Source organism: Vitis riparia, chromosome 10 (genome assembly GCF_004353265.1).
Source record: "Vitis riparia cultivar Riparia Gloire de Montpellier isolate 1030 chromosome 10, EGFV_Vit.rip_1.0, whole genome shotgun sequence".
Taxonomy (NCBI): domain Eukaryota; kingdom Viridiplantae; phylum Streptophyta; class Magnoliopsida; order Vitales; family Vitaceae; genus Vitis; species Vitis riparia.
Window position 1 is genome coordinate 15,320,902 of NC_048440.1, and position 15,248 is coordinate 15,336,149.

The following is a 15,248-nucleotide window of genomic DNA, read 5'->3' on the forward strand; positions in this document are numbered from 1 at the left end:
AAAGCTTTCGTTGGCACTACATTTATTGTTTTTTATTTTTAAAATTATAATAATTTTTATATAAGATATAATAAAATTTTAAGACTAATATTAAAAAAGTAAATTGGGATACAATTTATTTTTTTATTTTCTCAAATTTTAAAATTTTTAAAAATAAATTTTAGATATATAAAATAAATTTATATTTTCTGTGCAAAATATTATACTTTTAAATACATATTTTATTTTATTTTTTTAAATAAAAAATATGATATGTATTGAAAGTTGAAACCAACACTTAATTATTAAATGTATATGCAAAAATACCTCGTTTTTTTTTTTTTTTTTTTTTTTTTTTTTTTTTTTTTAACAATGCAAATTAAAGATTCTTATCGAATTTAACGTAGGAGAGAACGTCACGTTTTTTAAAGTAAAAAAAAATAAAAATTAGACATTTTTTTTTTTTCCAGAAAATTATTTTCAACTCAAATTTGTATTTTTAATGCCCATTCCCCCGCCCCCCCAAAAAAAAAACAGAAGAAAAAACTTAATTCCAAACACACCCTAAACTGCTACCTCTTTTCCTTTCTCATCCATTATTTCTCAAAACCTTCCCGCCATTTCACACATTTTCCCTCTCTACTCTGTCTCTCTAAAATGGGTGTTGCTGCCGCAATGCAGCATCAAGATTAGGGTTTTGATCAGCATTGGAGTTGCAGACGTCGATCAGAGCTAGCAGAGATGGGGATTCAAGGGCTTCTACCACTATTGAAATCGATCATGGTGCCCTTTCACATCAAGGACCTAAAGGGTTGCTCTGTGGCCGTAGACACCTATTCTTGGCTCCACAAAGGTGCTTTATCTTGCAGCAAACAGCTCTGCAAATCCATACCCACCTCCAGGTCAATGCCTGTCTCTCAATCCACACTTTGGAAATTCTCATTTTGGGTGTGAGGTCTTTGATCAGGCTTTTCTTTGGCAATGGCGGTGGGGGTTCTGGGCTTGGGGAAGACGGGTTCTCTTGTATTGATCATTTGTTAAATTTCAGTTAGTTTTATTGTCATTGTTACCTGTAGATATTAATGAATGCCAAAATTTCTATGATTTTGGAGAACAAAATGGTATCAATTAGAGGAAACCTCAAAGGATCGTTCTTTCTGCCTCATTAGCCATCTTTTTGGCTGCCTTGTAAATTGGGGATAATTATGCATTGTTTGGTGTTTAAAAAGAATGGGAGAAAAGAAAAATGATTTTTTTTTTTTTCAGGTTAAATTTATATTTTCCGTATTTTTTTCCCTGTTTCTCCAATTGTTTCCAAGAAACAAATGGAGTAAGAAAGAAATACATATTTGAGGTATTTTATTTTGTGTTGTTGTTGCTCAACAGAAGTGGAAAAAAAATCTACCCAACTAAGCCAAGTAGATATTGCAGGCTTAGAGCAGAGTTATTTGTGGGTTCTAAAAATTGAAAAAAAATATTATACTCTAAAATTCTGAGTTGTTTTCTTTTCCTAAAAAAATGAGGTTAAAGGATAGCAAAACGCTATATTAGTGTTAGTATAGCCACAGTATCTTTGACATTGCCTAGTGGAATGACAAAATTTTGAAGACATCATTCATGGTGTGATTGTGTTGCTAGGAAATAAATCCATACATGAAGAAACAGTATAAGATTGAAGGAAAATAGTTTTTTTCCTTTTGTTATTGCAGAGGAACATTGTATTTAACATATGTTTTTCTTGTGTCTGATTTTCTAGGCATATTGATTATTGCATGCATAGAGTGAACTTGCTCCGCCATTATGGTGTTGAACCTATTCTTGTTTTCGATGGAGGTCTCCTACCAATGAAGATTGAACAGGAGAACAAGCGTGCAAGGTATTGTAGACATCTCTCAAAACCTCAATTTCATGTGTGTTAGCTTGATTCACTTGAGTGTGTACTGTAAGAAATTTTCTTAACATTTTATTCAAGTATCTAGCAACTCTTTAAACACCTTGGTAGAGATAATTGTGGTTTTTAACCTAAACTTAATAAACAATACAATTTTTTTTTTTTTAAATATTTTTTCTTACTTTTTTGGGGGGTTCAATGGTGGCAATGGGTTAAACAGCCGGAGGCTTTGCAATCATCATGATTTCAGATATTTTTCTGCTCAGAACTGATCTGGTTTTAAGCCTGCCTAACTCTAGAATTGATTTTCAAATATTACCTGTAGAATTGTATAAATCATATCTCTTATTTAATTAGGCATATTGTATATAAATCAACATGAAAGATCCAGATGTGGTTTTAAACCCAGATATAGGTTGGACAAAAAATACCATGATTGGTCATTTAATTTCCTCATCCTTTGGGATATGGGGTTTAAACACTTTAATGCTACTCCAAATAGTAAATAGGTTTAGTTACGCTGAACTCCTCATCTTTCCCAAGTGGGGATAGAGTTACCTTGGTCTATTCTCTGATTGATGGTTGGAGCACACATAAGGGGGGGGGTTCAGGATTTCTTCTCTTCTACTCCTTCTTCTGGGTGTGATTGGGCTTTGGTGGTGAGGGGCCCTTCGGGATTGGATGAGATTGTTGAAGGTGTTGGGTTTCAATCCCCATTGTGTGCAGTGTTGAAGGATGGCAGCCCGTGGGTGATGGACTTGGTGGAGGAAAAGTCCAAGGGTAATATGTTGGATGCTGTTGAGGAGATGCAAGAAAGGGAGAATCCTGGGAATAAGTGGGATGAAAGTAGTTTGGTGAAATTCAGTCAGTCGTTGGGGTTCTCGACTAAAGGCGTTGAAGGGGAAATCCTAAAATTGCTGCTAAGATTGAAAACCAGAAGAGATCAAGGCAAGAAAAAGGGAACTCTAGGACTGACTAGGTTTGATCGGGAAGTAAAAATGTTAGAATGTTCTATTAATTACGATGGAGAGAGCAGAAAGAAATGGTCGGACAGAAGAGGAGGGGACAAAGCGTTATGTATTAAATGAAGATAAATTTGTTATCATGGAATGTTCGAGGGATGAATGACAGAAATAAGAGGAAACTAATTAAAGCCTTAATTAGATCCCAAAAAGTGGATTTAGTTTGCCTTCAGGAGACTAAAATGACTGAGATGTCTTTAGGGGTGGTGCGGAGCCTAGGGATGGGGAGATTTTTGGAGTGGGGAGCTTTGAATGCCAGGAGTGTATCTGGAGGGGTGGTAGTATTCTGGGATAATAGGGTGTTAGAGCTAATGGGAATGGAAGTGGGTCTTTTTTCCATTTCACGTCATTTTAAGAATGTTGAAGATGGATTCAGATGGATTTTTTCAGGAGTGTATGGTCCTACGTTGAAAAGATACAGAGAATTATTTTGGGAAGAATTAGGGGCCATCCGTGGGCGGTGGAATGATCCATGGTGTATTGGAGGAGATTTTAATATGATCAGGTTTCCGAATGAGTGCAGAAGAGGAGGCAGAGTGTCTTCTTCAATGAGAAGATTCTCGGAGGTGATTGATGATCTAGATTTGAGGGACTTCCCTCTTCAAGGGGGCCCGTTTACCTGGAGTGGAGGGTTGAACAGTCAAACCATGTCAAGACTTGATCCTTTTTTGGTGACGAAGGACTGGGAGGCCTATTTTAATGGGGTGGTGCAGAGTACTCTTCCTAGGCCAATGTCGGATCATTTTCCTATCCTATTGGATGGGGGAAGGGTGAGGAGGGGGCCTATCCCCTTTCGGTTTGAAAATATGTGGCTTAAGGAGGAGGGTTTTAAGGATTTGTTGAAGGGATGGTGGCAAGGTTTAAGATTTAGTGGTTCATTCAGTTTCATCCTTGCAAAGAAATTGAAGGCTTTGAAGGTCATCTTAAAATCTTGGAACAAGGATGTTTTTGGGAAGGTGGGAGTGAATAAGAGATTGGCCTTGGACAAAGTGGATTTCTGGGATAATCAGGAGAAGAGGCGTATTTTATCCGTGGAGGAGTTGGAAGCTAGAAAGGAAGCAAAAGGGGATTTTGAAAAATGGGTTCTCATGGAGGCAAAAATCAAGAGAAGTGTGGTGAAGGAGGGTGACAAAAATACTGGTTTCTTCCATAAGATGGCCAACTCCCACATAAGGAAAAATTGTTTGTCTAAGATAAAGGTTAATGGAACCTGGTTAACAGAGGAGCAGGAAATTAAGGGAGGGGGGGTGGTTGGAGCCTTTAAGAATCTTTTGACAGATCCTGGTGAATGGCACCCATCTATGGATGGGTTGGATTTTAATAGGATTGATGGTGAGGAGGCAACTAGGTTGGAGGAGGCTTTTACAGAGGAAGAGGTCTTCTCTACCCTCTCAGATCTGAATGGGAACAAGGCTCCTGGTCCAGACGGGTTCTCTCTCAGCTTTTGGCAGTTTAGTTGGGATTTTGTGAAAGAAGAGGTTATGGGCTTTTTGAAGGAATTCCATGAGCATGGTAGATTCGTAAAGAGTCTAAACTCAACTTTCCTGGTCCTTATCCCTAAAAAGGCGGGTGCGGAGGATCTTAGGGATTTTAGACCGATAAGTTTGGTAGGGGGGTTGTATAAACTGTTGGCAAAAGTGTTAGCTAATAGGCTTAAGAAGGTCATGGGAAAGGTGGTGTCTTTGGCTCAAAATGTTTTCGTTGAAGGAAGATAGATTCTTGATGCTGCCCTAATTGCCAATGAGGCAATAGACTCGATGCTGAAAAGAAATGAGAGCGGGGTGTTGTGCAAGCTGGATATAGAGAAGGCTTACGATCACCTAAACTGGAATTTCTTGTTGTTGGTATTGCAAAGAATAGGTTTCGGGGAGAAGTGGATTGGTTGGATATCTTGGTGCATTTCCACAGCAACATTTTCTGTTTTAATCAATGGTACTCCAGAGGGTTTCTTCAACAGTTCAAGGGGATTGCGTCAGGGGGATCCACTTTCTCCCTATCTTTTTGTGATTGGGATGGAGGCCTTTAGTAGGCTTATCCTTAGGGCTGTGAGATGGGGGTTTCTTTCAGGCTGCAGGATAAAAGGAAGAAGAGGAGACGGGGCTTTGGTATCTCATTTGCTGTTCGCCGACGATACTTTAGTCTTTTATGATACATCCCAAGACCAGATGGCTTATTTAAGCTGGTAGTTGATGTGGTTTGAAGCCATATCAGGTTTGAGAATCAATTTGGATAAGAGTGAAATCTTGCCAGTTGGGAGAGTAGAGAATCTAGAGGTGTTGGCTCTTGAGGTTGGTTGTAAAGTGGAAAGGTTGCCAACTTCTTACTTGGGGATCCCTTTGGGGGTCGAATCACAAGTTCGTGGCCATTTGGGATAGGGTGGAAGAGAGGTTCCGGAAAAGGCTTGCCATGTGGAAAAGACAATTTATCTCCAAAGGCGGGAGAATGACTCTAATTCGCGGCACCTTGTCAAGTATGCCCATATACTTGATGTCTTTACTAAGAATTCCTAGAGTGGTTAGTTTAAGACTGAAAAAAATTCAAAGGGATTTTTTGTGGGGAGGAGGAGCTTTGGAGAGGAAGCCTCATCTAGTGAAATGGGATACCGTGTGTTTGGATAAAAGGAAGGGTGGTTTGGGAGTTAGACGTTTGTCTACTCTCAATAGGGCCCTTTTATGTAAGTGGAACTGGTGCTTTGCGAATGAAAGGGATACTCTTTGGAGGTGCGTCATTAGTAGGAAGTTCGGGGAGAAAGAAGGGGGTTGGTATACTAAAGATGTCAGGGAGGGCTTTGGAGTAGGCTTTTGGAAGGACATAAGGAAGGAAGGCGCTCTTTTGCAAAACAAAGTGGGCTTTTCTATGGGGAATGGTAGAAGGGTGAAATTTTGGAAAGATAATTGGTGTAGGAATTTCACTCTCTATAATGCCTTTCCCTCTTTGTATGCCTTTGCAACATATAAAGAGGCTTGGTTAGAGGAGTTGTGGGATCATTCGGGAGGAGAAGGGGTTTGGAGTCCTAACTTCTCTAGGCCCTTTAATGATTGGGAGGTGGAGAGATTACTTTTGACAATCCGGGGTAGGAGGCTTAATCCTCTTATGGAAGATGGAATGCTGTGGAAAGAGACAAAGGATGGGATTTTCTCAGTTAAATCTCTTTATAGTATTTTAGTTTCAAGAAGAGTTGTTTAGTTCCCTATCAACATCATTTGGAATCCTTGTGTGCCTACTAAAGTGTGTTTCTTTGCTTGGGAAGCTTCTTAGGGTAAGGTGCTAACTTTGGATCAACTCAAAAAGAGGGGTCGGTGTTTAGCTAACAGATGCTTTCTTTGCTGTGAGGAAGAAGAGTCTATTGATCATATTCTTATTCAGTGCTCTAGGGCAAGAGTGTTATGGGAGTTATTGTTTGCTTTTTTTGGTGTTACTTGGGTCCTGCCTTATTCGGTTAGAGATACCCTTAGTGGTTGGTGTGGCTTTAACTTGGGCAAGAAGCGCAGAAAGGTGTGGAAGGCAGCCCCTTTGTGTATTTTTTGGACAGTTTGGAAGGAAAGAAATAGGATTGCTTTTGATAATGAGGAGCTTTCAATGCATAGGTTGAAAAATTCTTTTGTTTGTAATCTTTGGTTGTGAACTAAGTCGGTTGTAAATGATGGTCCTCTCTCTTTACTCAGTTTTTTTGATTGGCTAGGTGCTAGTTGAGGGTTGGTATTGTATTTCCGATTCTTTTTGTGCCCTTGGGCGCCTCTTGTGTACTCCCTATATGCTTTTGGGCCTGCCTCAAGGGGCCCTTTTCTAATATATGTTTTTTGTGTGTTTGCCAATCAAAAAAAAAATGAAGCAGCTTTTCATTTGTCATACTGGGACAGGGTTAACTATGAATTTGCTTGAGGATATTTTGTATATGGCATGTGGATGTTTTTGAGTATTCATGTGTAGAGCTAGCCATTGATCTAATGCTACCGTCATAGTCTTTTTTGGAGTTTGGGACAAGCTATGTAAAAGATATGCCACTAGACATAACACAGTGTTCATGTTGGATAACAAGCTATCGGAACATTGCTTGTTCAATTGATTTAAGTTGAATATATGTGCAACTACACAGATACTCACATAAACACACTCTAAGTTGTTTTTGCATTAGAAACAATAAACATAAGAAGCATTTAATTCTAAGAAATACATGCAACTTTGCTTATCTCCTCCTGAATGTAGGCATACTACTAAACCTTGTAATTTGTGTTTGAGATCCTCGTTTGATTCATTTGCTGCACTTATCATTAAATTCATGTAATTTGTGGTAGGAAAGGAATTAGTTCTGAGATTTGATAGCCACATTATGTGTCTAATGATAGATTTTGAACTAAAAAAAGTTTACACTACAAACTAGGGTGAGGAAGGAAAATCTTGCACGTGCTATTGAGCATGAGTCGAATGGAAATTCTGCTGCAGCTTATGAGTGCTATCAAAAGGCAGTTGACATCTCACCTTCAATTGCACGTGAACTAATTCAGGTAGGGAAATGTTTTTATAAGAAAATGTTCAACTAACTTTGCAGGCCCCGATACAAGTTTATTGGGATATAATCTAAAGAATTTGTGTTGCTTCAAATATATTCTTCTTTTTTTCTTAGTTCTAGATAATTTTATATCTTATTCCATTGATATGATTGCATGTGGAAGGTCTTAAAGCAGGAGAATGTATCCTATATTGTGGCTCCTTATGAGGCAGATGCCCAAATGACCTTCTTGGCAGTCAGCCAACAGGTTGATGCAATTATCACTGAGGACTCCGATATGATACCATTTGGTTGTCCAAGGGTGAGTTATCTCTCTGTTGATGATTTGAAACTTATTATCATTTCCTCTTTAAGACTGATCTGTCATGTTTCATTTTAGAGCTGATATCTGACTGGTCAACGGGGATGCTTTAATCCTTTCTGAAATCCAGATTATCTTTAAAATGGACAAGTTTGGGCAAGGTGTTGAGTTTAAGTATTCTATGATACAACAGAACAAGGAGCTGAGTTTTGGAGGATTTACTAAGCAAATGATTCTTGAAATGTGCATTTTGAGTGGTTGTGACTATTTGCAGTCTCTTCCAGGAATGGGCCTGAAAAAGGCACATGCACTTATTAAGAAGTTCAAAAGTTATGACAAGGTGAGTTTTAAATTTTAAACTGCTGATGCCTGATCTGTTTCATAATTGCATTTACTATATGGAGGGATAAAACCCAATTTTTTGCTAGTGCACCTGATATTGATAATTGCATATTTCCTGGAATTTCATTTTTGCCCTTATTTTTAACTTTTTTTTTTAATTTTTAATTTTTAATTTTTTTATTACAAATGTTTCCTTATACTTTTGTCTGATCAAGTTTTGAAAACATCTGATCTGGGTCATACACCAATATTATTTCCAGGTGATTAAGCACTTGAGGTATGCTACAGGTTCAGTTCCACCCCTCTATGAAGAATCTTTCAAGAAAGCAATGTTGACTTTTCAGCATCAACGAGTTTATGATCCCACAATTGAAGATATTGTACATTTGTCTGTCCTATCTGACAATGTTGGTGATGATTTGGACTTCTTAGGCCCATATCCTTGATGTAAATTTCATTGTACTAGTCTAATGCTCTGCCAATAATGAGTTGCACCACTTTATCATAAATCTTTCAGATCATATCTTAACCATTATTACATTGATATCACAAGATATAGCTAAAGGTATAGCAACAGGAGATCTTGATCCATTCACAAAAATGCCATTTCAGGTACTTTTATTATATTATTTTTAGACAACTAATTTAGTGAAGTTATGCTTCTAGTTGTATTTCTTTTTCTTAAATGCTGAGGTCTTTTTTTGTTGAAGTCTTTGTTAGAGCTTTAGTCAAAGTTAGCTTGATACATCTATGGCCCCCTACCTAACAATTTAAGCTTTTGGTTCAAATAGATTGCTTAACATGTCATCAGAATTTTGGTTTTAAGAAGGTAATTAGTTTGAATCATACCACTTGTTGATTTTCTTTATTTATGGAATCCTCATGCAAGTTCAACCCATGGGCAAACAAGGTTTAATCTTTTGGCTGTGTTGCATGGGTTTGGGTACTGGTGTTGAATACTTGTACGTGTCTAGGTGTTTGATATTTTACACCTACAAATTTTAGTGTATAAGGATTTGGCTAAAAAGGAATGAAGGATTTCAATAATGGGTATGGACACTTGGATATAACATAATAAAAGGAAAAAAAGAAAGAAACCAACTTTATATCAATAAAAAACAAAAATATCTTTGATAAAAACTCTTTTTTAATTTATTGCTATATGTTGAGAAGCTCACTCTAGCAAACTCTTCCTTTTTTTCAATGTAATTATTTGTTGAGGAAGTTGAAAATAGAAAAATAAATCAATCAGAGTCAAATAGCTAGTTCCAAAGTAAAGTAGGATCATCCGATAAGGATCCCATGCTCATGTCCATGCCCATATTGTATCATGTCGACATGGATGTGCTAGTAGCTTAATAGTTATTACTCGGCTCTAGTCATATGTGTGATACATGTATCATTGACCCTAAAAAGAATGAGATTGATCTTTGGAAGGATAAATAATTCTCAAAAAAACTACATAATTTAATTATTGTGAACTATATTTTTAAGGTGGTAATAGTGTTGGTGGACTAGAGAAAAGAAAACAGGGAAAGATTGGTCACTAAAAAGGGAAAATTCTGAAAGAATTATTCCATGAAGAAACAAAAAGTGACAAACATGCCCTTGTTGTCTTGGAACAAATAATCTGCCTGTTTGTTGTAAAAAATGGATGGTTGTACTCAATCTGATACATTTCCACACAATTCTATATTGTTTCAAAGATCTCAACTGTCTTGGCATCCCTAAATTATTTGAAGTTCTTTATGAGGATGACAATGGTGTTATACATTTAATTATTTTTCTTCCTAGAACATATTAGGGCCTGTTTGGCAATGCTTTCAAAAATAGTTCTCAAAAAATGACTTTTGAGAACAGTTCTCAATTACTTTTGAGAACAAATTCTGGTTTGGAACTCAAATATGAAAAACAGTTTTCTCGGCTTATTCCTCATAAAGGTATTATATACTTATGTAGAATGCAAAAGCTTATATGATCAAATTTTCAATTCTTGCTCAAAAAACAATTGAAAGCACCTCAGAATTGTTTAAAAAAAAAAAAATCCTGTTTCAGAGCAAATTCTGAAAAAACTGTTTTCTATCTAAAGTTTGTTAAAAGTGTTTTCTAAGTTAGAAAACGGTTATCAAACATACCCTTAGTTTTCTCTTTCTCTCTCAAAGTTAGAATCAATAAATCCTTAGTTAAATATGAAGCCCTTATTGGGGATGCATAGATTGAAAATGACATTGAAATGGCTAAGCAGAAGAATTACTCTTGTAACTTGATATGAACAACCCAATTCCAAACCCTTAACTGGGAATAGCGCTTATTGCTAAAGTTTATGAAATTGTCTTAATAAAAATGATTCCTTTTCCTTAATCATTAGGATTTGAGCTTGATGCATCTATCTTCTTTTGCCTAACAGGGGCAGAATGCCAGTGATGGGTTGCTGCTTGATGGAACGTATCAACTCGAGAGCTTTAAACCTGAAAGTGAAAGGAAAAAGATAGAATTACCTGCTCAGAAGAATCTTCTGACTAACTATTTCTGTATCCATCTAAGCCAATTTTTTCTTAACTTTAATTTTGTTAATCTTAGAAAACACTTTATATATTTTATTAACAGTTATTTCCTTCCTTTTGGTTAATGAACATCTTTTATGTTCATGCAGCAGTCATTTCAACCTAAGTAAAAGAAATGCTGTTGAGCATCCTATGCCATGCAAGAATACTTCCTTTAGGAGATCTGAAGTGTTTGTGTGTGTGTTTTCACTCTTTTTTTTTTCTTTTTTTTTTTTTCAGAAAATATACTAACTTCATAAAATATTTACTCTTGATATGCTGCTAAATTTTCCTGTTTATATGTCTGGGAAATATACCAATCATACTAATGTCCTAATGAAATTTACACTTTATATGCTGCTGAATTTTCCTGTTCATATGTCTGGGAAATATACCAATCATACTAATGTCCTAATGAAATTTACACTTTATGTGCTGCTGAATTTTCCTGTTTATATGTTTGGAAAGTATTTGTGCATGCCATTTTTCTTGGTTCTACATCATCCTTCAAGGGTTGTCAAATGTTGCATTGGGGGCAAATGGGTGACAGCATCAAGTTTCCAACTGAAGGTTAAGCAGGAAAGGACATGATATTGGGGGATAAAAACTTATAAATGAAAACACAAATGGGATGGAAGATCTAAATATTTGTTAGAGAAGTCAGATGGCAATGGCTTATGATAGGAGGATGTGCATCAGGCACGTGCATTTCAATTTATTTGGACATTTGATCCTGGGAGCAGTGGCTTTATTTATTTAAGTTTCTGTGACATGGTTGCTTAGTAGTTGCATTACATTCATATTTCTAATAGTTCTCATTGTTTGTGTGCATGTTTTTTGACATTGTTTTCAATTAACAATGAAGGCTTTACATCTCTTGAAGCAAAAGGAAAATTCAGGGCTCCTCGAATCACACCAAATGATTCTAATCCAGTTCATGGATTTCCTCCTACAACCTGCTTGTCAGCATCTGTACTCAAATCAGGAAATCTGGGCAATGCCACTCCTTCTAATGACTCTGTGAGTAATATCAATTAGAGCAATTGCATATTTTAGCTAAATACTGTTTGGTAGTTGGCACCATTCTTATGCATTTTTCTGCCATTGTTTATGGTCTTTTTGATAGGTGGAAGATGTTGGTGCTGCAAAAACTCCCGAGTTTATTGAATCTGCAAGTCATGGTAAGGATATGGTGTTTTCTAAACTAGGTTTACACATTTGAGTATTGAAACTTGAACTATAAGATTCAATTCATATGTCTGTGGACAAAAGAAGTACTAAATGGCATGAAAGACATGGCAGGTGACAGGAGAAGTCAAGAACATTCTTTGTTGCAACAGTACAGGCATTCTATACATAAACCTTGTCTAGCATTGCATAAGGAGCACGAATGTAAGTATGACTTAGATGCAGCTGAGGGCAAGATGCCAGTAGAGAATAGAAAAATCATTGTAAGGAGTCGTTACTTTCAGCACAAGTCAGTAAAAGAGAATGACAGGGACAATGAAAATGAAAAGCTCTTAGTTAACAATGGTGATGCCACTGATATATGCGAGAATAAAAGTCCTCAAAGTCCTTTTGAGAACAACTACTTGAAAAGTGCAATCACGAAAAGGAAGCCCACTTCTGTGGACAGCATTCAACCTGTAGGTGCTTTGTCTTTTATTGCCTTTCCTTCTTAAACATTTTTATTATTATTATTATTATTATTATTATTTTGTTTATATTCCATGCTTTATGTTTTCTCAGGATGTGAAAGCCAAGTACATGCGGACAAATGCATCTCTTGCCAATAGAAGTATGTATCATTCACATTTACAAGAGCTGTTAAGGCATTATATGTTTTATTTACTTATTTATTTTTAAATGGACATTTTTTTTTTCAATCAAATTGGCAGTCTGTCACTTCTTGGCTTATGAAACTTTGCTTGAGTGCCACCTTAAATCCTCACTTTCAAGAATTCCATGCTCATTGTGTTATACATAGACTTCTTTTTTGAAGTTAAAGGAATTTATTAGTACCTTTGAATTTATATATTTCTGAAGACACTAAAGAATTTTATCAATCAGTTGACAATAGGAAATTCTATAATGAACCTTTGGGAATTCTAACAAGATTTATTGTCATATTTGTATTATATGGTTATTCTTAAATCAAATTATTGATCTGTGTCTTTGTAACTTAAGAACATTAAAAATTATGATCTCCAAATACTTCATGTAGTCATAATAGTTTTTTTTTTTTTTGTGTTCTGTATGTTAATAGGTCGTATTTGTTTGATAGTTTGTAGTTTTGCCTCATAAACTTGCCTTTTGTCTTCTTGCACATGTTCTTTTTAATCACAAGTATACTTGTTTGTGTGTTAGTATTCATATTTGTTACACATTCTTCTTTTTTCTTTCTTTTTCTACATGTGTTTTTATGCTATTTTTGATTTTTCCCTTATTTTCCCCCATGTTCTAGAAATTGAATTGCTTCTTCTATTAAAATTTTCAGCAACATATCCAATTTTCGGCAGTTGTAACCTTGCACTGAATGTATGTCACATCTACATATTCTTCAAAATATATTAATCCTGCAAAAGTAAGATTATCCAGTAAGGTAAAAAAGCAAAACTGAGGGTATTAAATGTTCCAAGATTTATATGTCTCAAACTTCAGGCTGATGCAAGGTTAACTGGTTAACCAAAGTTTAGCATAGCATGATTAGTTCATTATTTATACTTTAGGTCAAGTCAAGGCCGGTGCAACCTAATTTGCCCCATTATTAGTGACTGCAATTGAGAAACCACCATGCTTTCCATCTCAGCTACCTTGTTCATAAAAAAAGAACTGTCCCCAATATGTGCATGGGTGTTGGTGGGTCTGTGTGTGTGCAGGGTAGGGGAATGGATGCATTTTTGTAAGGTCTAATAACATTTTAGTCAATTGTAAGAGTGTTAGTTCACTTCTGCCAGCCTAAACTATGCTAAATGTAGAATATCTAGGACAAGCTTGGGTCATGTTCAAGTTTTTGATTGAGATTGGGATCTGGCCTAGGAATTCCCAAGTATTACATCTTGGGAAGAGCTCAAATTGGCCTCAGAACCTTGCTTTGATTAAGGATGTTGTTTATTCATCTACCATATCTAGCCATACTCAAACTTAATTCATTTGTCTTTACTGTGAAGTTCCTAATGCTTCTTAGTTCCAATGAATTTGCATTGATATGGTTTTTTCATTTCAGGTAATTGTGATCCTGACATAGATGATACATTTATTGAGACAGAAGGAGAAGGAGGAAAATTTGGATCTAACATTTCGCATTTGGGTCATTATTCTGATATAGCAGAGAAATCAATGGAAAGATTTGTTTCAGTATTATCATCATTCAATTACTCGTCTGGTTCTCGTGCCAGTGGTCTCCGTGCTCCTCTGAGAGATCTGCAGAACATTCGTCCTACTAGGTAATAGTGGTATAATTTGACTCTGATTTCAAACGTTAGTATTGTACTAATCTTAGTACTAGCATCAATCATGATACTTGATTTGGTGTTTGTCCATTGAAGGTCAACTGTTGGCATTGATGTAAACAAATTTGCTTATGTACCAAATAAGATGAGGACTGCCTCGGCATCTCAAAAGAGGCTGAATATGAATAATATTTAAGCAGAAATCTACGTTGGCAGAGCATCCATTTAATCCATTTCAGTTGCAGCAAGTACTGAAAAGGCCCATTCTTTTGTTGACTGTAAGTGGGACTAATCACTTCCCTGCAAATTTTCCTTTTTATTTGTTGATGTATGTTTTACAGTTCGTTCTAATTGTTGCCAATTTCTTAAATTTAGGGTTCAGATTGAATGCATCTTGAATGGATTGAGGGCATTGGTTATGCTGCCACTTGTATGATTAATGTGCTTCATTTTGTATCCATTTTTAGATATGACCATTTTTTTCTTCTTGTATTTTTACTTATCCAAGCTTTTGGATTGTGGAAAATACCCATGAAGTTGGTATCTCTGTAAGTGTTATGATGGCTCAAAGATTTTCTGGTCTTTGGAGAATTTTTTTTCTTCTTCTTTTTGGGTCATCATTGAGATACATTGTATTTTCATATTTGTAAAAGTTTTGTATCTTGTTGAATACACAAAAACATTTCTCTATAAATGGAACTTTTTGTCTTGAACCAACATTGGACAACAAGATGTTTAATGCAATGTTGTTTTTTGTTGAAATACCATGGTATTGTACTGAATTGTAGGTCAAAAAACTCTCAGGGATAAAAGGATGTATTTCAATCTGAAAATTTTGTGGTATCCCCAGACATACTATCATACCTTCAAAATATTGACCATTGGATGCTTGAAAAACAATATCAACTATTGAAGTTCAATGATCAGAATTGATATTCAAACATCCTATGATCCAGAAAATGGAGCTATATTGCCTCTGTTGTATTGTAGAACACCATTTCAACCTGTTCAAAGTCTTCACTTATCATCATGGTAAGGTTAGTTCTAAGTAATTGTCCTCTCTAATAACCAAGTCCTTTTATGATAAAATATAAGATCTTCTCATAAAACCTAGTTGGAATGCAAACCCAACTTTTTTAAATTGACAGGTGAACTTAGGTTTGAGGATAAATGCCATAACCCCTATGCTTGAACCAACCCAGCCTATG

The 15,248-nt window shown here is 35.9% G+C and overlaps 1 protein-coding gene across 4 annotated transcripts; it reads left to right on the forward strand.

Moving 5' to 3' along the window:
• The first annotated feature begins 578 nt into the window (after positions 1-578).
• Positions 579-14,767, forward strand: LOC117923344 (exonuclease 1). 4 transcript variants are annotated; one of them, XM_034841599.1, is made up of 15 exons: positions 579-881; positions 1,736-1,855; positions 7,274-7,397; positions 7,566-7,703; positions 7,834-8,043; positions 8,306-8,481; positions 8,585-8,657; positions 10,453-10,576; positions 11,454-11,608; positions 11,715-11,769; positions 11,882-12,234; positions 12,338-12,386; positions 13,815-14,034; positions 14,137-14,318; positions 14,416-14,767. In XM_034841599.1, the coding sequence occupies exons 1-14, from the start codon at positions 721-723 to the stop codon at positions 14,234-14,236; spliced, it is 2,058 nt and encodes a 685-aa protein (XP_034697490.1). In that variant the 5' UTR covers positions 579-720; the 3' UTR covers positions 14,237-14,318; positions 14,416-14,767. The 4 variants fall into 4 exon arrangements, with proteins under 4 accessions (XP_034697490.1, XP_034697491.1, XP_034697492.1 ...); XM_034841600.1 differs by having other exon boundaries at positions 14,423-14,767; XM_034841601.1 differs by having other exon boundaries at positions 11,891-12,234.
• The last annotated feature ends 481 nt before the right edge of the window (positions 14,768-15,248 follow it).

Bases quoted from the DNA above. Each gene is read 5' to 3' on its own strand.
- LOC117923344 (XM_034841599.1), top strand. From the start codon at position 721: ATGGGGATTCAAGGGCTTCTACCACTATTGAAATCGATCATGGTGCCC. The intron at 11,609-11,714 runs GTGAGTAATATC...TCTTTTTGATAG, and splicing joins CCACTCCTTCTAATGACTCT to GTGGAAGATGTTGGTGCTGC. The intron at 11,770-11,881 runs GTAAGGATATGG...ATGGCATGAAAG, and splicing joins TATTGAATCTGCAAGTCATG to ACATGGCAGGTGACAGGAGA.